Source organism: Argiope bruennichi, chromosome 6 (genome assembly GCF_947563725.1).
Source record: "Argiope bruennichi chromosome 6, qqArgBrue1.1, whole genome shotgun sequence".
Classification (NCBI taxonomy): domain Eukaryota; kingdom Metazoa; phylum Arthropoda; class Arachnida; order Araneae; family Araneidae; genus Argiope; species Argiope bruennichi.
The window spans coordinates 101539877-101562712 of record NC_079156.1 but is presented as its reverse complement, the minus strand read 5'-3'; the positions used below and the strand labels follow the sequence as shown (position 1 = coordinate 101562712).

At 28.3% G+C, this 22836-nt stretch overlaps 1 protein-coding gene across 1 annotated transcript; it reads left to right on the top strand.

Annotated features, from left to right (window-relative positions):
• The first annotated feature begins 4606 nt into the window (after nt 1-4606).
• Nucleotides 4607-7000, top strand: LOC129972965 (adult-specific rigid cuticular protein 15.7-like). The gene is made up of 3 exons (XM_056087293.1): nt 4607-4651; nt 5597-5695; nt 6563-7000. The coding sequence occupies exons 1-3, from the start codon at nt 4640-4642 to the stop codon at nt 6971-6973; spliced, it is 522 nt and encodes a 173-aa protein (XP_055943268.1). The 5' UTR covers nt 4607-4639; the 3' UTR covers nt 6974-7000.
• Nucleotides 7001-22836: the final 15836 nt, after the last annotated feature.

Here is a 22836-nt window from a genome sequence, read left to right as displayed (position 1 = left end):
ATGTTTACCTTAAATTATATTTCAAACACCTCTTTATAGTTCCAATAAAGTGATATAATCAAATAAATGATGTATTTATAATTGTTTTATGACGTATATCTATTTAAATTTCCTTAAAAATCTGGCACGTGCAGTAATTATTTAAAAATCAGAATTTTCAAACAACTATAGTTTCAAATCTTTTGCAATGCTTCCTATATATTTAACTATTATAATATGATGGATATATTATAATAAATATAATAAATGAGTTTCTCTTTTATTGAAAAAATTTTCACATTTGAAATAAAGTAATTATCAATGATTTCTGTCAATTTTCATTCTTTTCAATAGTTATATGATTTATATATCTATTATATAAATAATATTATATATCTAATGTATAAACAATTGCAAAGAAATTCAAATTCACAAAAGTTGTTTATAATCTAAGTTGTCGCTAATAGCACTTGTCATAGACAAGCCCACGGACTTTAGAATCCGGTGATTTTAAACCAAGGATGTGTTTCTTGTTTTTCCTGTGGCGCTATCTAGGGCCAAGAGTACGATTTAGCTACACACACGTTACAATCCTTTTTAGAGGGCGGACTTCATTCATGCATTTCATTTACAGATCGTAAGTTAGATCTAAATCAAAGAACGATCACCCCTGATCAAGAGCCACCAGTAGTATTGCTCTCGGCATGGATGACTTTGTGACCACGACAGATTTATGCGTGTACCAGTCGCCGCAAATACGGAGGATTTTCCGTTGGATTCCTCCGGAATCGAACGCTCTACCAATCAAGTTATCCCGTCCCCTGAATAACATAAGTAATATAAACATATAGTATAATTTAAACTGTTTTTCATAATTTAATGTGGCAGTATCGTTTTCAATTCATGTAACCATACTTAATTTTAAAATAGTTTTAAAAATCAATCTATTATATTTCATGCAATTTAATTTCGTAAGTTTAAGAAAAAATTCTTTACAAATTAAAAAAAAATGTTATTAGTTTGTTAGTTTCATTTTCATTACAATTAATCACATTTAATTCGAAACATAAAAGACGCCGATTTAAAACAAATCTGTAAGAACAATTTAGACTCGAAATTTTTGAGTAACATCTTCATCATTCAGTTTTTCAGAAATTGAAATTCTAGTAGTTTTATTTAATTGCTCAAATAACTTAAACCACAAATTATTTGCCCAGTTTGAAGAACGATGATTATCTTTTAATTTCTCATATTGAAATATCGTCATAATTTATATAGAGAAGAAAATTATTATTCCATTTGATAGTAATGCAAGATTGATTGAATCAAGTGATAAAAGAAATACTTTAATTTATATTTCAAGTTCAAATTTTGTTTTAAATGAAGAGGGTATCTTTATTGAATATTTAAATGGTTATATTTAATAATATTAAATTGTAAGCAAATGATTTAATTTTTTAAAAGATTAAGATAACTAATGTACCAAAAGCCCTTATAATATTCTGACACAGAAACTGATGAGAAGAAAACAAATTAGGAATGTAGTATTTATATAAAAATATGATGGATTAGCATTTAATGGAAAATATTGTATTTATCAGAAATACCTATATTGTAAAGAAATGCAAATATGATATGCTGTTGTTTCTTATGGCACTTGCCATGAACAAGCCCCCTGTTACGAAAACAGCGGTTTAAGCCAGTGGGGTAACGTCTTTTGTTTTTACAGTAGCACCAACTAGGCCAAGAGTACGACGTTGCTACCCACGCATCACTCATTCGCTTGCACAACCCCTTTTTACAGGAGGGCACATTCATACATCTCACAGATAGAACAACCATGCCCAAACCGGGACTCGAACCCAGACTGCCCAGGTGACAGGGAAGACGCGCTACCCCTATGCCAGGATGCTGGCGTAGATATGATCTTATATGTATTGCTTAATTCATATAATTAACATTGTCATTTAATACCGCATATAATCCCAATTTTTCTCATTGTATGAAATTGGTCTATTATATTTAAAAGCCAAAACATAACCACAGCTCTATTTTTGAAATATAGACATGCCTTAGAAATGCATCTTTTAATAATTTTTAAAAATAATATCGAATGATAATCTTACAGGCCAGTAAATGCTATTGATAAAAAGTTGAATAGAATACTTATTAACTTATGAGAAAAAAGAAGAAATGACATTAAGAAAGAAAAAATATTTTCAAGGTAATGAATGAATTAAAGTGGCATTGAGGATTATGCATATGACAAAAGGGCGTTCACTCGAACATTCAAATCCCGTAAGTTTACACGTGAGTATCACGCATATATTCACATGTTTACTACACTGATTAAATAATGCTTTCTTTAAGTTTATTTTTATCAATATACAGGAAACGAAGGAGCTATATGTTACCTTGACCATATATCTTAGCAACAAACAACATCAACTATATTGATGTTAATTAAAGATAACCGTTGAACAACTTTTGGAATTTTTACAGTTTGACATATTAATCAATCCTTCCCACATTCGTCAGAGATTATTTTTAAAATCGCTATGTATTAAATGAAGTCTTTGTAAATTTATAAAAATGTTATATCTATTTTGGAAGGTGTTATATATTTTATTATCAAATGCGGGTTGCATAAAAAGGAATTAACATTCAAATATTTATTCGACAAAATTGTAAAACAAGATCTTTTAAATTCTTAAAACTTGAGAAATAGAAAAAAATGTTTTAAAGGTGTTTTTTTTCTTTTTTTTCTCAGGATGTTCGCGGCTGTAAATAAAACAGCCATTATAAGCAGAAGTTCCTATAATTTTAATGTCGCAATGCAATTAAAAAAAACATACTCATCACAAATATTAACTTATTTAGAAAATAATATGAAAATCTTATTATTCTAGTTTTTAGATCATTTTGCGCGAATCCGATTGTACAAATTGTATTTTCAATAATCTAATTTTTTTTTTCAAAATTTTGCAGTATTATGTTCAAATGAGAAAAATTACTATTTTGGTTGTATTTTATTAATAAGTCAATAAGAATTTACGAAGTGATAAAAATTGTTAAATTTGTGTTAAAAGTAGGTTGTCAAAAGTTGGTTTGTTTCCCGAATTGCAAGCAGTGAACAAGAAAAATATCAAATTTATTATTAAAAAAAATCATTATTATAATATATTATAAAGAAACAACATACATTTATATACAATATACTTTACACGAAATAAAGACTTCTATTAAACTTATTTATAAAGAAAAAATAAATTATAAAGAAAATATAAACTGTGGTGGTATGTAGATTATTATGATCAGTGCAGGAAGCAACAAGACGAATGTTTTTAGGAACATTTCTTTTAATAATCACATTCACACACTAAACAAGCACAAACACAAAGACAAGACACTCACGCGCGCGGCTTCACAGTTCAGCATCACATCTCTTTCTAATTACAATCGCAATGCACTATGGGATGGCCTAATCAGGTATCGCCATCTAGTATCCAAAAGAGAAGATAAGAGTAATGCAACTGCTACAAAATTGAATTTTGGCATTTTTTTCGCAGTATCTTCCATGCGCATTCTTGCCAAAAATGTATTGTTTAACAAATTCAAACTTCAAAAACTTTAAACTTCTTGTCGATTTAGTGATGCAAATTTAATAGTCTTGTGAATTTCAACGTAAATGTAACATTTTTTGAAAATTATTTTTTTTTCTTAATATGTTATATTCCACCCTTCAATTCAAACTCTTTTCGTTGTTTTATATCAAATATTTAATGGGGTGAGTTCCTTCCATTGCTGAAAGCTAAAGAAGAATGATTCAATTAAATGTTTATTTATTGTTTGTATGATGAATGAAAGGTGAAATTAGAATATTATATAATTTTGAAGATAGATGAACCACACATTTATTTCTTAACCATAGGATTTTTCAGTTTTCTAAAAATGAATAAAATATAAAAACCTTATATATTTATCAACACTCTGTAGAACCAAAATAAGCAAAAATCCGTTAAGTTCTTAAAATAAACTTATATTAAATATGTCTCCAAATAGTAATTAAAAAGGAAATGAATTAATGCTTAAATTAAGGCTATCTTTTCAATACTTTTATTTTTTATTACTTAACCTTGTTTTTTTTTCTTTTCATTGAGGGAAGTGGAAACATGGTATTTGTGTTAAATATTAAATCAAAATCATGTTGTTGTTTATTTATGATTCAAATAAATTTAAATGGAATGTAAATTTCAAGCAGCGTTCTGAATGAATAACCAATAAATTTTACTCCCATTTAAAAGAAAAATAATTAATTAAAGCTTTAAATGAAAATTTCTTAGGAAGGGTAAAACAGTAAACTCGTAATTTCTTACTTTTAAAATATTGTCCTTCGAACAGTATTAATTCCCTAATTATAACAAATCTAGCCGGTAAACCCAATGCGTCTCAAGGTTAGTATTTAAAGCATTGATGGAATCCAAAAACGGAAGTGACACATACTTTTTCCAATTTTTCTAACACTATTTCCTGTTTTAAAGTTCAATAATAAAGTTAATACGTGCGGGTATTATTAATATTTTTAACATATCTGTGTATATAAGTCTGTGAATTCCTCATTTTGAGTCAGTACAAGTAGACTGAAAACACATCTATTGTCATGTTCGCTAAAGTGAGTGGTATTCAATTTTATTATCATGTAAACTATTCAGTAATGAAATAATGTTTTATCCCTTTCATAATCATTTTGATTCTGCAATTTGTGTTCTGTCTTAAATTTTTAATTCAGATGCTTATAAATATTCAGTTATGTGGTCATTTATAATTCAGTTAAGCTCCGGTTTAGATTGTTTTGGTAATCTTTTTATTTATTTCCTAATTTCTAAAATGAAATATTGAGGAAACGTGTAAGCATTTAATCAATTTTACCAGCAGATACTTTGTTATTTAAAACAATATCTTACCTTTTTTATGAAAGAACATGATATTGTAGAACATAATAAACCATAAATTTTTGACTATTATATATTTATATATATATTTCTGAAGGTAGGCCAATATATTTTCTTTTAAATATTTAATAGATTTTAAAAATATATTTTAAATATATTTTACAACAGTCGATTTCACTGTCAAAATGAACTATAACTATTTTTATCTCTCTTGAAAATATTTCATCCTGTTTTGTTTTTTTGTTTTGTTTATTATTTAAGATAAAAATTTGAACTTGCTCAATTTTTCGAAATTGAGCAAGTGTCTTATAAATATGCTTTTAATATAATTTTTGAAATCTGTTTTACTTAAAATTGAGGTTTAACTTCAAAAATAAGTGACGGTGAATTTTTTTAAAATTGCGTCTATATTTAAATTTTGCTACGTCTTCCTTGATATTATTGAGTGTATAAAGTCGTAGACACAAGTTAAGAAAATATATTGCATAATGAGTAAACAATGTAAAGCTACTAAAATAGTATGAGATATATGTACTGTTCTAAGGTGTTTAATCAAAATATGTCAAAATAACTTAATTTATCAAAATATATTTATTTGATTTTTCTGTAAATAGAAGAAATAAATATCATTACAATGAAAGCCTTAAATACGTCTTCTTTTGCAGGTCATTTTCTTCTTCGCAGCCCTTGTGGCAGCTCACGCCTCCCTCTTCGCCGCACCCATCATCAACACAGGAATCAGCAACAGAGCTCAGACTCAGGATGTAAGTATTTCAATTCAGAATTTGTATATTGTTCATGTGGTTAGTATGATTTTGAAGATTTTCCGCTGTTACTACGACAACTAATAGTCGCTTTCACTATATTATCAAATAAATATAAAGATTTTTTCCTATATCTTTCTTCGCATCTCCAGTTTCAAGAAATGAACACCATTCTTTGGATTCTTACATTAAAATAGACTAGAATGCTATGTTTTTTTATAAATATGTATTTTGTTTTTATTCCACATCCCTAAGTTTCATCAGATTTGATTATTGCAAAGCAAGAATTATTTTTTCAGAACAATAAGTATAATTGTGGCACAAAAAATTTAAATCATGTTAATCAAAAAAAAATAATTTAAATCATAAAAATTTAGATTATAGTGGATTAGTAAAGATTGGTGCTGAAACTGACTGTATCCGTAATGAAATGCTAAAACTCTATTATCATACAGAAAATATACTCTTAATAGTAAGAAATTCTGGCTGACACAATTTGAGTATAGTCTGTGTTATGTTAAGATTATGTTTTGAAAGTCAAATATTGAAATATGTCTGTTATCAGCAATATTTATAAAGTTAGAACATTGATTGGTATTAATATTAGTAAGAAATATTTAAAAAAGGCTTTTTTTTGCTTTTAGTTTATCTTGATGTCTTTAGTTAAATAAAAAGGAATTAGGACCAACAATTTACCTATTCATATTTATGAAGAAATTGGAATATAGCTTCATTAAAATTGCGAATAATTTGATATTCAATTATGTGGTTTCAGGCGATTTTGAAGAAATTTTTTATCATACTTTTTAAAGCAATTCAAAAATTAAAAGCAGTATGACTGACAATACTGTAAATGTTTTTTTGCAGGCTTTCGGCAACTATGCTTTCAGCTATGGCATTAAAGATGGACTCGGTGCCACCAACTCTCGTGCTGAAGTAGGCGATGCTCTCGGAAACAAGAAGGGATCTTACACCCTTGCTGACATCGACGGAAGGGCCCGACGAGTCGACTATGTCGCTGATGGTCTTGGATTCCGAGCTAGCGTCAAGACCAACGAACCAGGAACCGCTGCCAGCGCTCCAGCAGCCGCCCTTATCGCCAGTCCCTATGCTGGACCTGTCGCTCCTGTCGTCAGCCATGTGGCCCCAGCCGCTGCCATTGCCGCCCCAGCAATCGCTGCACCCCTTGCTCTCGGTGGAATCATTGGAGCCGGACCTCTTGGTCTCGGACATGGAGCAGGCCTTTTGGGACTCGGACTCGGCAAAGTTCTGATCTAAAGCGAATATTTTAAATTTTGTTGTAGCCAAAAGCAACTGGTAACTGTATTTTATGAAATAAAGTATATTTTAATTAGTATCTATTGATTTCAACATTTTGTTTAAGGATACTCGTTATGATAGAACAAGAATATAAATGCAGCTAATGGATTTGAAATTAATTTAATTTCAAATGGATTTGAAATTAACATAATGGTGCAATTTTCATGCGGTACTGGAGGATTTGTTTGGAAAAAAATTAATGCCACATGTTTAGTTTATTAATAATTAGACTTCATTAATTTGTTTGGGTCCAAAAAAAATCCTTAATTTTTATTTGTTTGTTGTGTAGAATAGGAAAAATCTATTCAGCTCTTTTTAATAACTATTAGATATTGTAGGCGAATTCTCTGTTAACTATAAATTTACTATTTCAGTTTTCTTCCTTAGTAATTTAATTATTCATCTCTCAGTGTATGACTGATTTCGATTGGGTGGAAAGTTGTATACCGATTAAGAAAAATTTAGGAATTGAAAAACAATAGAAAACCTTTTAGTTAAATTCTGAAATGTCACTTAACTCCTAACTCTAGAAGGAAAATATTAAAACGGAGTGTAAATATAACTAAAATAAATTAAACTAGAAGGGAAATTAGTAAATATAATCTTCCGCTAACATTTGTAATGCTAAATGAAGTGTAAAAATAACCCCGCCCCTTTTACCTGCATCATTATTCGGATGCACTATTCCGTTTCAGAAATAGCTCTGTTATAGGAACTCGGCTAATGTTTTCCTTTCATAAAGGGATTGTTATATCGATGTGTGAATAAATCTTAGCGTAGGAATAATTAGATTAAATTATATTGTTGTTGATTCATTATATTTTGCATTCAAAAACCAATTTGAAACTTATTATTAATATTTTCTATCAGTTTTTTTTTCTTCATTCGTCTTTGCATTTTTTTAATGGATTGATATTTGCTTCAATCCAATGTTTGTTGCTAATTTTGATATGAGTGTTCGCGAATGTTATGGATAGAAATGATTCGATTACAAAGAAGAAAAACTTCCACTAAAATTTTATACTTACATCTTAGGTGTGATGTAAATAATAATCTTTTCACTAAGCACCCTGCGAATGTGCATGAGATTTTCTACAACAAATTTCGTTAGTCAATCTCTGACAATCAGATATTAGATATTATTCACATGATAGCATTCCGTCTATAAAAGCAACTAATAGAAAATAAATCACAATAAACAAGCACAGATTGAGCAGCAGACTAATTATAGCATATCAGACATAGTGTAATGTGATCCAAACAAAGAACTATTAAAAAGAGGTCAAAACTTCAATTATCAAGCAAATATCCTGCGGATTAACATAATAAGGAATTAAAACGTCACAGAAAAACCGTTTCGCAGGTATTACGACTATGTTTTTCTTAGAAAATGCAATCTAATTCCAAATGCGTAGAGCGAGCGTTAACAAAAAGTAAATATATGACTATTAGTTTATTTTCTGATAGTAAGAATCCTCGATAACGCCCTGGATGACTTGGAATGATTGAGATTATACAATTTTAGTCTACATTTTAAATTGATTTCAAAAAGTTATATTGAATGTATGTAAAAGTTGTTGAATTAGAAAAAAGAATTAAAAAGTGTACCATATGCATAAAAATCGCTAAATTAAAATTATGTACTCTCAGTCAAAGTATCAGAGGTAAATTAAGAGCCATCATCGCTGTAGACGGAGCAGAAGTAGGAAATCTTAATTGTCCTTGGTAGAAACGGCTCATCCCTTTAGGCTGGAGGATGCCTAGTTCCCTAGTTCTGTCATTGGATTAGATGTGACTTGAACCCATTACAATTCTTTACTGTCCAGGGGAGCATAAACCTTTTTATGTAACAACCACTCATCTTTTATTCTTGTTCCCACGGCTAAGGTATGCATAGTATTAAATTTCTTAAACATAAGTTATTTTATTTATTATTTAAATTATTAAGTTATTTTATTTTTTATTTAAATTATTAAGTTATTTCATTTATTGTTTTATTACGACTGATTTTTATTAACCATGGTATTTGAAAAAAATATAGAAAACTAAAGGAACCATGTGAAGTTATTTAAAACTTATTATTTTAGATTATATAATTATGCTAGCAAATTCAATAAAACTTGATTTTCAATAAATACAAAATATTAAACACATTATATTTGAGAATGCTCTATATGTTATCTAAAAATATATAAATTTCTTTGAAAATAATGAATAGTACTAGTTCACAGTTTTCCTCTCATTTTTTTTCATACAAAATCAGCATTTTCGAATAATTGAGACTATTTCTTAGTACATTTTTCGGACTAAAAGAACTGTGAACTATTTCTGATACAATTTCAAATATTTCATAGGTAGTGAAAATATGACTTTTAAACATAATTTAAATTTAGTGAATAATTTTTTATTGGTAGAAAATTTTACCTCTGAAATTCAAAAATTTTTCAAATCTCATTCATGAAATAAATATCATTCAAACTATAGTTACAAGAGATATTTTAAGAAGACTATTTTCAGTATTGCTTCGTTCTATAAGGTATATAAAAGAACAAACTTTAAAAAAAAAAACATTATCCTGATTTTTATTGCAAATGACAGCATAAGATCTCAATATAAACTATAATACTTATTTTCGCTTCACTTTAATTTAATCACACTTTGAAATTTAATTATTCAGATTTTATTATATCATATTACATTTCAAAAGCTCTTCGAAAATTATTTAAACCAGTTTTATTCAGCTAAGACTTTAAGTAAATATTTAAAAAAAAAGATTCTATCCAATATAAATTTCAGGAACGTAATAAAAAAGTACTTGAAGTAGCTTCTATGCCTCTTATTGTTTAAAATTTGCATTGATTTGATTGCAATAATTTTGTACACAGATTCTCTAAGTTATAATTAAGATGTGAATGCACTGATTGTTCCACTGCTTGATGAATGTACTGATTATTGATTCAACTGCCATTTTTGGAGAATTTTACATCAAAATTTTTCTTTAGATAATCATGAAATAAGGTGACTCGTGTACAAAGAAACGTTTCTTCTGTCAAAAAGTATTAGTTTCAATACCAATCAATAGATGGCGTATAGTGTATTTATACAAAATCGTTGCATAATTTATTCATAAATGGGAACAAAAAAATGTTGAACATTTATGTGAATTGGGATGTTATTTACATGGGATATTAAACTGACCTAAAAGTCTGAGATATCTAAAGGGTTTACAATAGACCATTTGCTTCAGTCAAAAAGTATTAGTTTCATCAACAATCAATAGATGGCGTGCAGTGTATTTAAACAAAATCGTTAATAAATTGCATAATTTATTCGCTAATTTGAACAGAAAAGGTTGAATGTTCATGTGCATTGGGATATTATTCACGTGGGATATTAAACTGACCTAAAAGTATGAGAAATTTCATGGGTTTACGATAGACCATATACTTCAGTAAAAAAGTATTAGTTTCATCAACAATCAATAGATGGCGTGCAGTGTATTTAAACAAAATCGTTAGGGAATTGCATAATTTATCCGTTATTGGGAGTAAAAAAATGTTCAGCTTTGATTGATGTGTTTCAGTGTGTTTATTCACGTGGGATATTTAGCTATCCTAAAAGTCTGAGAAATCGCGTGGGATCACCATACTTGAGATAATTCTAAAATTTAATCCATGTTAATTTGGATCTTAGATATTCAACATTTTTACTCACATTAAATGAACGAATTGTATACGCCATAATCTATATTCTGCATAATAACTTTAAATGTCCTCTATTAATGGTTTCTAAAACTTGTCAATCGAGAGAAAAATACCGTTACAGCACTTTTCAAATACTGTGACTTTCTGATGAATAATTTTTGCTGAAGTGTTCATGAAAATTTCAGTTTAAGACCCATGTTATTGGAAACGCTTTGCATTTTTTCATTTTTTTGACGAGAGTTTCTACAAATTTAAATTTATAAGATCGGTACTAAAGTACTCGTACCTTTCAAACGACAATGAAGAGACCAGGATATAGGGGCTTTTAACTGACCGGGATATTGCGGAAGTATAAAATTGGATAAATGTTTGATGTGTTTCAGCTGAACCCACCCCAGGGAAGGTGTGTAGATTTTAATCAGCTCCAAATCATATAATTCTTAATTTGTATTTTATACGCTAGAAAAAATCAATAATGGGAAAACACATGTTGTACCAACTTTCGACTAATATGGATATACGCTGGTTCTTCAATAAATTGAAGCGTATTATATGAAGATTGATTTTGAGCATTTCAAATTGAAAATCGTAAGGTCAGAAATTTTTGAAACGGCATAATTATGGAAACGATTTATAATTCATTCAAGAAATCATTAAGAAGTAATTTTTATTATCCTTTTTAAATATCTACCGAATTTCGTAATTTTATATTGCCTTTATCCAATTTCGTGTTTTTATGTTATCTGAAAAAAAAAAAAACACTATAAAACAGAAAATGTATCATTAACTGCAAAATCCTCGAAACATTTTGTCCATATAATCAAAAAGAAGTTGTTCCTATTGTATGCTTCAGATATCTGTAAAAAAATTGCGTTTTAATTGTATATTTATTTGAATTATTTTTTCTTGATTTTTTTAAAATTCAGAATGTAAAAGCAGAGAAATTAATTGATTTTGAAGTCCTATATAAATGTGTGCAAATAATTATAAGGATGCAAGTTATATTGTCTTTTTGAAATATGCAATCAATTTTGGAGCCATAATTTTACATGATGTAATAGTATTGCTATACTTATGTTTTAGGAACAATTCATTTATTAATTCAATTATTTCAAATAAGTGTATTAAGAATTTTTGATTCTCATTTTTAAAAATTTAACTTATTAGCAAAATAAAACTTGAAAAATTATTCAGTTCTATGAGACAAAATATAATATTAAGTGTCTTAAACACTTCATGGAAAACAAAAATACATAAAATATTAAATTGATAGATGACGATTTCACAAACAATTTTATCCTATAGATAAAATTTTTCAAGGGCAAGAATTTTAAAACTTATATCTCTACTAATAATAAAAATGAGTGTGTGTGCTTTCATGAGTGAGGCGCTGTGCAAATCAGACCTATTGACATAGAGCTGCCAAATTTGGATATACGTATTTGAATGGGTAGGAATGTGCGACTCAGTGTGAGTTTTAGTTAGAAATTTTAAGTAATAGAAAATTATGCTGAATTTTAGTGCTTTTCTGCATTCACTTCCGACAATATTATTCCACAAAAATCAATATTTCACTATTTCCAATTTTTCAAAACTGACTTTTTAAAGATACCTATTTAAGAATCGTACGAATTTTTCTGGAATTATGCAATTTTTTAAAAATATTTTCTTGCCTGACTTCCAACAAAAGATTACGGTATTGTAATGAAATGGAAACAAGTTTTATTGTTTCATCAAATACTGAATCCTGTGATATTATTCCATTTATGGAAGGTTTGGTTATATTAACGTCCCGTTTGAAGCAACACTAGGGCTATTTAGGACGGACATCGTAATTTTGAACCACGGTCAGATGACGAGGACGACACCTGATCTGGCACCCCCTCTCCACACCACACCAGGACGTTTGGTCATGATGGATTTAACGTGAAACAGGCCCCCTTACACGACGGTATTTCAGTGGAAACAGGTCTCGAACTTGAAATCCTCCGGTTCCGAAGCCGAGACCTTACCACCAGGCCACCGCGGCCTCCATTTATGGAAATATTAGGAAAAAGGTTTCTGTTTAATATCTGTGTAATTTATAACACAAATAAAAAAGTGAAGTTACCATATGAGAAATTTAGAAAATAGATAATCCATATATTTTCGTTTTGAATAATGTTATAATGTTATGGCGCTGTCTTCACTAGAAAAATTAATGTACGCAGTAAGCAGAACATGTGTAAAATAATCAAAATACCAGTTTTTATATGAAACAATTCAGCTAAATCAGGAACATAAAGTTGTATCTTAATAATTTGCTTAAAATTAAATATAGCCTATATTCTCAGCTAGCCATTTGGTTACCCATGGTCACTAGTTTTAAATAAAAAATATAGTCATAACATTTTTAAAACAAAAAAGAATAAAATCGTTTGTTCTACTCTACTAACATAGAAAAAACTATTTTAGAATATAATTATTTAGTACTTCGTTTCTATCATAAATTGCTGAGATCCTGTCTTAAATACAATATGCAAAATTTTAAAATTTTGACATGATAAATGGATGGATATGATCAATGAAATAATTCATTAATTATCAATATTTTATAGATATTTGTTCCATACGTTAGGGGCTTTAAAAAAGGCCATTAATTATATAAAATATGTGAAATATTAGTGCATTAGGTGTATGTTTATTATTACGTCTTTGTATTGAAAAAAAAAATCTAATATGCTTTTTTGAAAATTTGAATTTAATGACAAAATGTTCTTCTATAACCAATAAATGAAATGTTATATTACGGCTGACATCTAAAGTAATTCTTGATTGCACAAAGCATCAAAATTTTTATATTTTGATGCTAAATTTAAAATGAAATCAAGACGGAATTGGACTCGAAAGATGCTTTAAATAGTTTATTAAGCAACTGATATCACAAAGAAGCTGTTCATGTCATATTCCAGACAAATTTACCACACTTTGGCAACACCAAGACCGAGGGGAGCTGCAAGTCCAAGAGGAGCCTTGGCATAACCGACGCCCCATCCGTTGGCAAGGATTCCATTACCGAGGACGTTTCCATATCCAAGAGGAGCCAAAGCAGGGCCAGCCCATGCCTTTCCAGCCAAGCCCCATGGAGCAGCTACTGCAGGGCCCCATCCCCATCCAACTGGTCCAATCACAGAAGCACTGGCAACTGCCAAGACAATGCAAAAGATGACGATCTGAAAGAAATGAGAAAGGGTTAGAATTTTCCATGCTTTTTTAATTACATGCAATAGGCATCATTGTTGACATGTAGTTGTCATTTTAATTTTAAAAAAAACCTTTCTACGTGATTATTAAATCTTTAATAGCATTCTAAATAATATATTCAATAGACGATTCTTTTCAAGATTGCAATGAATAGAAATCCATGACTCTTCTGCGTAAGGGAAGTTCTTGTTGCATAATAGGAAAGTGTTTTACTGTCATGGCAAGTAATTGGTAAATAATGTCTATTATACATTTAGAGACCACGAAATTATCTATTTTTACTTATCATGATTAGTTTTACATTTATCCACGTCGTATATATTGATAATAAAATAAGGAAGAATCAATCATGTACAAGGAGATTAGAGGAGAGGTTCCGAATCTATGAGTCGCGATCCACATGACGGTAGAAAGATTGATTTTGATGGGCCACGAAAGGATTTTCAATATACATGTATATTTTTCCATAATTAACAAAAATGTGATATGAACTTTAAATCTTCATTAAGGCAAATGAGAGCGACACAACAAAAACATAATACAGTATGTTAACAAGCTATTCATTTCGAAAGACAAGAAATGAAGTGTGCGAATGATGGGACCAAAGTCCAAAATCGGCCAATTCGCATTTTGGCCAACGTTGCTGTAAACTTACCGGCCAATGTCCGATCTTTTCTTGATTTCGGGCTTTGGCCGGTCAATTCTCGAAGTGGCTTAGGACGATCGGCCAAAGTAGGAAGAAAGAAATCAAGAGCAGATTGTTTTATATACTGTTAAAAATGAAGTATTTAAAAATAAGTTAATATAATTCTAGTAATTATTATAAACGGCATTAAAATAAGATTTAAATGAAAAATATTGCGATAAGATATATACTGAATTCCTAAAAATATTCAAGTAAGAATATCTTATTAATATTAACATTTCTTGCTTACTACAAAACATTTTAAGTAACATATAAATAAGCTATTGAATAATGCTCACATAGGACAAATCTTCAAAAATTCCGAATATCGAATTCAAGATCTTTAGAGATGAATATAATTCTAGATCATAACTGCGCCGGCAGAGCATATATAAAATTTACGAAAATTTCGGGGTCAGTAGCAAATATATCAGAACATTTATAATGCTATAGAAAAATTACCGCAATTAAAGCAGCTGATATGATATTATTTTAATGTGAATCTAAATTAAATATCTATGCTTTTAAACTCTAGATTACAGGTTAGAAGAAATCTTAAATATTTTATTTAAGCTGGAATTTTGACTAGTGAAAAACAATTCGTCTATCTCATTTCAAACAGCTAGATCAAAATGTATTTTTTAAATGTTTATTCAGGTTTTTTCCATTAAAAATAAATTTCTTTTTCCTGCATCAGATGATTTAAAACATTAAAGGAGTTCATTTCAGTTCAATTATATTATCGCCCCGTTTTTAAATCAACGCTTAAACTATTTTGGGATGGACCTCGTAATTTTGAACCACAGTCAGATGATGAGGACGTCAGCTAAGCTGGTACCCCCTTCTCTGAACTTCCGCACACACTCGTGGGAGGAAACGTTAAAGGAGTAAAATTGTCAGAAAACATAGTCGCAAAAAAGCAGTTAGTTTTACGGAAGGAGAAGGATTAAATCCTACTTAAAGAATAATATTCATAAAATCTAATAATAAGAGAATCTGAACTACAAATAAGAAAGAACTCAAAATGTATGATGATTCTAATTTTCTGAATTCAGATAAATGCATAAATCATGAACAAAATATTAATCAACATTTTGTAATATCCCTAAAAAACAATACTTTTAGTTGAAATAGCTGTACAGGAAATATAAGGAAAATAAAGGATTTTTGCCACAAGATGTGATCAACTTACCTTTGTGAACATATTGATGATTGTTTGAGTTGCTTAGCTTGAAATGCTAATAAAGGAGGGGTGCATATGTGAGGTCTTTTATAGGGCTTAGATGTAAACAAAACTTAGAAATTTTTGCATTTACATTAAAAACAATATAAACAATTTCAGGTTTTTAATAAAAAAACGAATATCTGTCCTTGGCATATTATTATTAATTGGCCCCACCCAAAATATAGATTATATCAACAAGCATATATGCAAATTCCATATTGTTTACTTCCTGTTTTTAACTGGACCAAACTACTCATTTCGTACAAAAATAAGTATAGTTTGCTCTGTATCAATTTCGAAGGTTGTTCACTGATTTTCAAAAGGCGTGAGATAGGGAAAAGACGCCTAGTAATTTTCTCCAGCATAGAGCGCATTGGGTCTTTTTTGTTAGGTTTTTCAAGGTCTTTCATGATGTCTTTACTATCATTTTATTGTGTCTGAATGAAAAGGTCAAAGATTTGCGCATTTTAAACGCGTTTCTCTATTTGGTGTGAACATGTGTTGAAATTTTGTTTTGTATATTAAAAAAAAACATTTCATTTATGTAATTGAAATTAATAAATATTTTTATATGTGCAGAAAATGTATGAAATTTGCAAACAAAAACTGAAATTTTTTGTATGGTAAATTAAAATATGTTTTTTAAAAATCGGAATTAATAATCTTTCCACTAGGCATTTCTTAATTAAATTCCTATAAAAATTCAAAAATTAAATTTCAAATTGCTCATTTATCTAGCTAGGAATTTAGATTTGTATAAATGAATCAAGATCTAGAAATCGATTCTGTGTGAACATGTTTTGAAATTCTGTTTCGTATATTGAAAAAGTAGTTCATTTATGAACGGAAATTGATAAATCTTTACTATATGTGCAGAAAATTTATAAAATATGCAAACTAAAACTTTGATTTGTTCGTATGCTGAATTAAAATATTTAAAAACGTTTGTATTTAATAATTTTTTTCAAATGGCCTTCTTAATTAAACTTATAAAAGTAGTTATAAAAATTTAAAATATAAAATCGAGATGATTTAGTAATCTTGCTTTGAATCTATATATTTAACAGTAATAAAATTAACTAACCCTCTGCAAGTTTTATTGTCGAATATAACGTATATGCCACATGAATAGGCTTTAACCAGTCTTTTGTATAGAATTCCGTTCAGTTATATTAATCGCCAGTTTTAAAGCAACATAAGAGTATTTTAGGACATATCTTGTAACTTCGAACAGCTGTCAGATAACGAGGAAGACACCTGAACTAGCTCCCACTTCTCCAAACTTCCACACCGTAGATGTGGGACGATGTTTGGTCCAAGCGGGTTTAATGTCGGTTCTTTTATGGAGCCGAGTCTTGAACCTTACCGCCAGGCCACAGAACATAAAAGAAAAGATAATTCTGTAATTTCTAATTCCTTTTTTGCTATTATATTGACTAAAGTACTTCAAACAATAAATATATGCTTTCTCGTGTATCTATCTATGATTCTAAAGCCCCGATTATAATTTTTGAATTAACAAATTTAGTTAAAGTTTTGATAAGTCGCGTATCATTCAATAATATTTTAATCGGCTTTATACTGTCTTTGTACACAATAAGATAAAAAGTATATGGATACTTTCTAATTTACACATTCTTCTGAATCCCTCTAAAAGGACTTAATGAGCAGTTATTGTACCTTCTATCGTATAAAAACAATTCTAATTTAATTGTTAGATTAGACACAAGGGGCTTTAGAAGACTGACCATAAATTGCTTTATAAGTAGAAAGATTTTGGTTCAGCCTCTTTCACAGTAAGAATTGAACTGAAACATTTAACTTTGGTTTTATTTGTTGTGAGTAATATGTACTAACATTTCATTCTCATAGAATTAACATGAATACTTGGAAAAATATAAAGCTTTTTAAAAATGAATTCTAAATTTCCTGCAAGATTTTGCTTATTAAAATGCAGTTTCAATCTTATGTCAAACTCTTTTCAAATGTCTTCAACCAAATTAAATGAAATTTAAAGAATATGTTATAAAATATCATTAGAATATTATGATAAAATCAGAAGTGAGTTCTTCAAATATTCGAGGAAGTAAGAACATTTTATTAAATTAATATTAATTACACATGCACGAAATATAGAACAATCTTCGCCCCATCATTCCGAAGCAGACATATAGAACAACACATAAAAAAATCTATTTGAATACCATCAAGATCCAGAAAGATATCTGCAATACAAAAAACTGAATTTCAATATATCTTTAAGACATATGAAATAACGAGAGTTTTCCAACAAATGAATTTACTTTACTAAATAACTACTAATGAATATGAAATTTTAATGGATTTATTAAATGAATCTTCATACTTATGAATTAAATACATAAAGTTAGTTCCGGTAAATCATGCATCTGTCTTTCGCGTAAAGTTGAAATTTATGTTCAAGGGTGCATTACAAGTATCTATTTAAGCCCGTTAGATAAATCACTTTAGACCTTAAGCTGAAGTACAACTTTTTAAAAACATTTTCTTGCAGTAAGGTAAGTCTGTTAAATGTGATTGTAAAGGCAGCTAATATGGATTTAACTCAACTAAACTTGATTAAAATCAGCATTCTTTTTTTTTTAATTTTTTTTTTCATTTCTCTCTTTTTTTGTCACTCTTTTATTTCAGAAATAAACTTATCAATAATTTCTATAAATTCAAAAAATTACATAAATTTTCAGTACAATAAAACTAGTTCTAGAAAGCAAGAAGCATTTACGAAAACACACAGGATAAGTATAAAATAAATTCTCAAGCAAATTGGCGCAGATGTTGGAAAAAAGTAACCAATAAAAAATTGCAAATAGAGAAAAACAATCTGAAAATAATAACAACAAATTCAAAATAAAAAAAAACAAAGCAGATATTGCAGCTACTAATTTTATTTAACAATTCCCACCCATTTTTGTTGATCATTCACTTTGTTTGAAGATAAAAAAAGGAATTACAAAAACATTTGAATGTAAACCAACTTGAATAATGACTGTATTAAAACAAGAATTTTGAAGGCTGTTCCTCTCACGAATCAATAATACTAAAACAATATAACATTTTTAAAAATACTTAAAAACAATCTGAAATAATAAATAGTACAAATTGGACCTTGTTCTGAATGCAATCTATCGATTAATTTCAATTGAAAGTTTATGCAATTGTTCATTTTAATTTAAAGCAATTCTTAAGGCGATAATTAAAGAGAGAATTTAATTTAACTGTTCTTTAGTATAAAGAAAGAAGTTAAATAAGCTGATTTGATACAACTTGTTTCGCGCTACATTTAAACTCAAAATTTATATTGTTTAAGAAAAATACCTTTAATACATAATAAAGTAATTGTAAATGGATATATAAAGAGTGTTCATAAACTTAATTTCCATATTTGGTGAAATCTACAGGTCAAACTAATGAAGGAAATGAACCTAAATTTCATATACAGATTGTTGAAAGTAAAAGGAGATGAATTCCGAATAAATTGCCATAAGTTACGAGTACAATATCTTGTACATAAAGAAAGTCAGTGCATTGAAAATGTTGCATGTTGCGTATGGAGCCATAATATTGACAACAAAATAATATTTTCTGGGAATTTCATATTACATGTTGTTCATTTCAGTATATGCATTTTTTATTATTCGATACTTAAGATAACTTATATAATTCAATTTCAGTGAACTCCTTGTGTTGTATCATATAATTCCAACATTGCAAAAAAAAAAAAAAAAAACTCTTCTACTGGATACTTTTTTTATTAAATTTATTTCCCAATGTCTCCCACAGTCTGTAAATTAATTTTGCTTTCTTTCTGTTAATTCAGTTGAATTGTAAATGTCTAAAAACAGGACATTTTTTGGTTATTCTGTATATACTGCAAAGGAACAATTTTAAGAATTTCATTTTCACAATTGTACGCAGTTCCTGAGTGCATTTAATATGTCGTACCAAAAAAAGTAAAAAACTGAGGTAGCTGGAATCTGTTTTACTGAGAACGATTTTAAATAAACGACCAGTTTTAGAAAAATATGGCATTAGAAAAGCTTTTATTATGATTAGCGGAAACAATTATTCAATATACTGTATTGCATTTGACGATCGTTTCCATCATTACATCCAAATAAAATCAAAGTTCTAAATTAAAATGATTTTTATTGTGATTTTATTCCAATCAAAACATGGGCTTCATATATTTTAATAATGTATTAAAATAAATCGTGAATATATATAAATATCTAAATGAAAGTTATTTTGTTAAATAATAGTCTTGAAGACAAATTTTTATGCATTTACATTATTTAAATGATATTAGTCATTATTTTAATACTTTTAGAGCATAATTTTCAATTAATTTATTAATTTAATTTAAAAAATTGTTCATGTGAGAGACACCGTCTCTTAAGGAATTTTCAAAAAAACTAATCGTGAGATTTTATAATATTTACTAGCCGCCTTTGGCGACCAGCCGGTTCACCAATCTTAATGCTCGTTTAAATTTTAATAGTTAAATATTTTATGTGATTCCTACTTTAATAGCTTCTTCATTACAATATTTCAAAATTTCAAATTTCAATTCATTCATGATATTATAAAGACCTTCAGTCATAACGTAATCTGTATCTCTCTAATTTTCTGTTAGCTCCCGTATAATTTATGCTTTACATTAAATTAAAGTGTAAATGATTAATCTGCAATTAATATAATAATATTTTTTACTGAAACAAAGCATTTTTTTAATAATATGATTACTGATAATAGAGTCACAGAGCATTTAAACTTTATGGGCACTAAAGAATATCTTTCTTAATTTATGTATTATCTCAAGAATTTGTCAACAAAATTTTCTCAGATTCATCATGAACAGATCGATTCATTAACAATGTTTAATTTTAAATGCATCAAACACTAAGAAAATAAAATGAATCGTTTAAAATAATCGGTCGAAAACAGGTGTAAAAAAACTACTTAAAAAACGATGTACTTAAAACTATAAGCATATACAAAAAAATATATAACTAACATAAATACAATTTAATTACAAAAGCATGCAACTAACCTAAAAATAATTTAAATCGTCCGTTGATAATGGTTGTCATGGCAACGATCGGAACAGAATGTGCATGCGTGAATTTTCTTCGCCAATTACGGTAACACAAATGCATGAATTTTTCTACGCCAGTTGGGGTAACGCTATGCAGATTATACATTTTTAATTTCCTTTATTCTGTGTTATTTTAATTCAAAAGTAGTTCAGAATGAATCTGAAACATGGATTAATTAACAATCTTTAATTTTAAATGCATAAAACATTAAGAAAATAAACAGAATCGTTTGAAATAATCCCCCAAAAAACGTTAACCCTAGCCTCATTTCTGTTGGGAGAAAAAAAAAACTGAACTCTTACTCATTTGGCGGTGGGAAAAATGGAAGATTTTTTTGGCGGAAAAGTTGGCAGTGGGGAAAATGGAAGATTTTTTTGGCGGGAAAGTTAGTTTTTAATTAATAATTAAAATTTCAAAAAAAGGGACCCCAGGTGCACATTCCCGACATCTAAGGTATATATGTACCAAATTTGATAGCTGTATGTCAAATGACCTTGCCTGTAGAGCGCCAACACACACACACACACACACACACACATTGAGCTTTATTATAAATATAGATTACAATATAGTTAAGTTGTATAAGGCTAAGCTATAATTATGAAGAAAAATTACTACTTTTTTACTCTAAGGTAATTTTTACTTTTAGCACTATTATAAACATTTTTCAACTCTTTCTTCAGTTTAAGTTGATTTATTTCATGCTTGTAAAGATGGAATTTTACATCGAATTTTCAGTACCCTCTTCCTATGTTAAATTTCTGAAATTTTGTGCACTTGTGTTCTCTGGTTAACAATAAATTATATTTATATTTTCAGATATTAATAGTTAGTGGACGTAGTGAATTAATTAATTTATCAATGGTTGGTGTTATTTAATACTAAATTTCAGAAAAAATGATTTAAATATTTTTTACAATAAATGGCTATAATTAAGTAGGATATAGTTATCTATTCTTTCTTGCACTTCTATAAGTATGTTTCCAAAAACTGTTTCGATATTTTCAGCGAGTGATCGAATTTAGATATCATATTCATGATTCGAAACCTGGGATATCATTGAGAAGAGATTATAAAAATGAGTTTCTTGTAAACACTAAGATAATTTAAAAATTTATAGATAAAAATTATAGATAATTATAGATAAAAATCCTTTAAATTTCTTCAAATTTTATGATGCAGTTTAAAACCGAATACACGTTTCTATCATTTTCCATATTTATTGTTTCATATCAAATAATTCATGTAGCTGGTTGGAATGTTGAAATTACTTGGTGGTGCTCAAAATAAAAATATAAATTTTTAATCTCTAAATATGATTGGAAATTCGGAAAAAGCAGTAAACACAGTCCGGATGATTTTGATCACATAATGTATTTCTGAACAATTGTTTTACATATATCACTGATAACTAACTTATCGTAGAATGATGAACAAGTGAATGTGTAGTTCACATGTTCATTAATTATATTTTTAATAAAACATTTAAATATTTTCTTAATTTCAAGAAAGTTCTCGAATTTATGCCTTAATGTTATTACTAATGTATGTAATGTTAACGCATTATATCATCTAAATTTGTTTGAAAATTAAGGAGATTTCCTTTGATGATTTGTTATCAGGAAAACTAATCAAATGACATATACTAAATTACTATTGAGCAAAGAGCTGAAAAAATTAAAAATTATGTGCATATTTTATAAAATAATATGCTAATTCTATAAATATATTTTTTTTAAAGTTTACTAAGAATTACTAACATGTATTGCACGAAAAAATGATATCAACTATGGAAATAGTAACAAAATTTTCGAAAGGAAGACAGCATA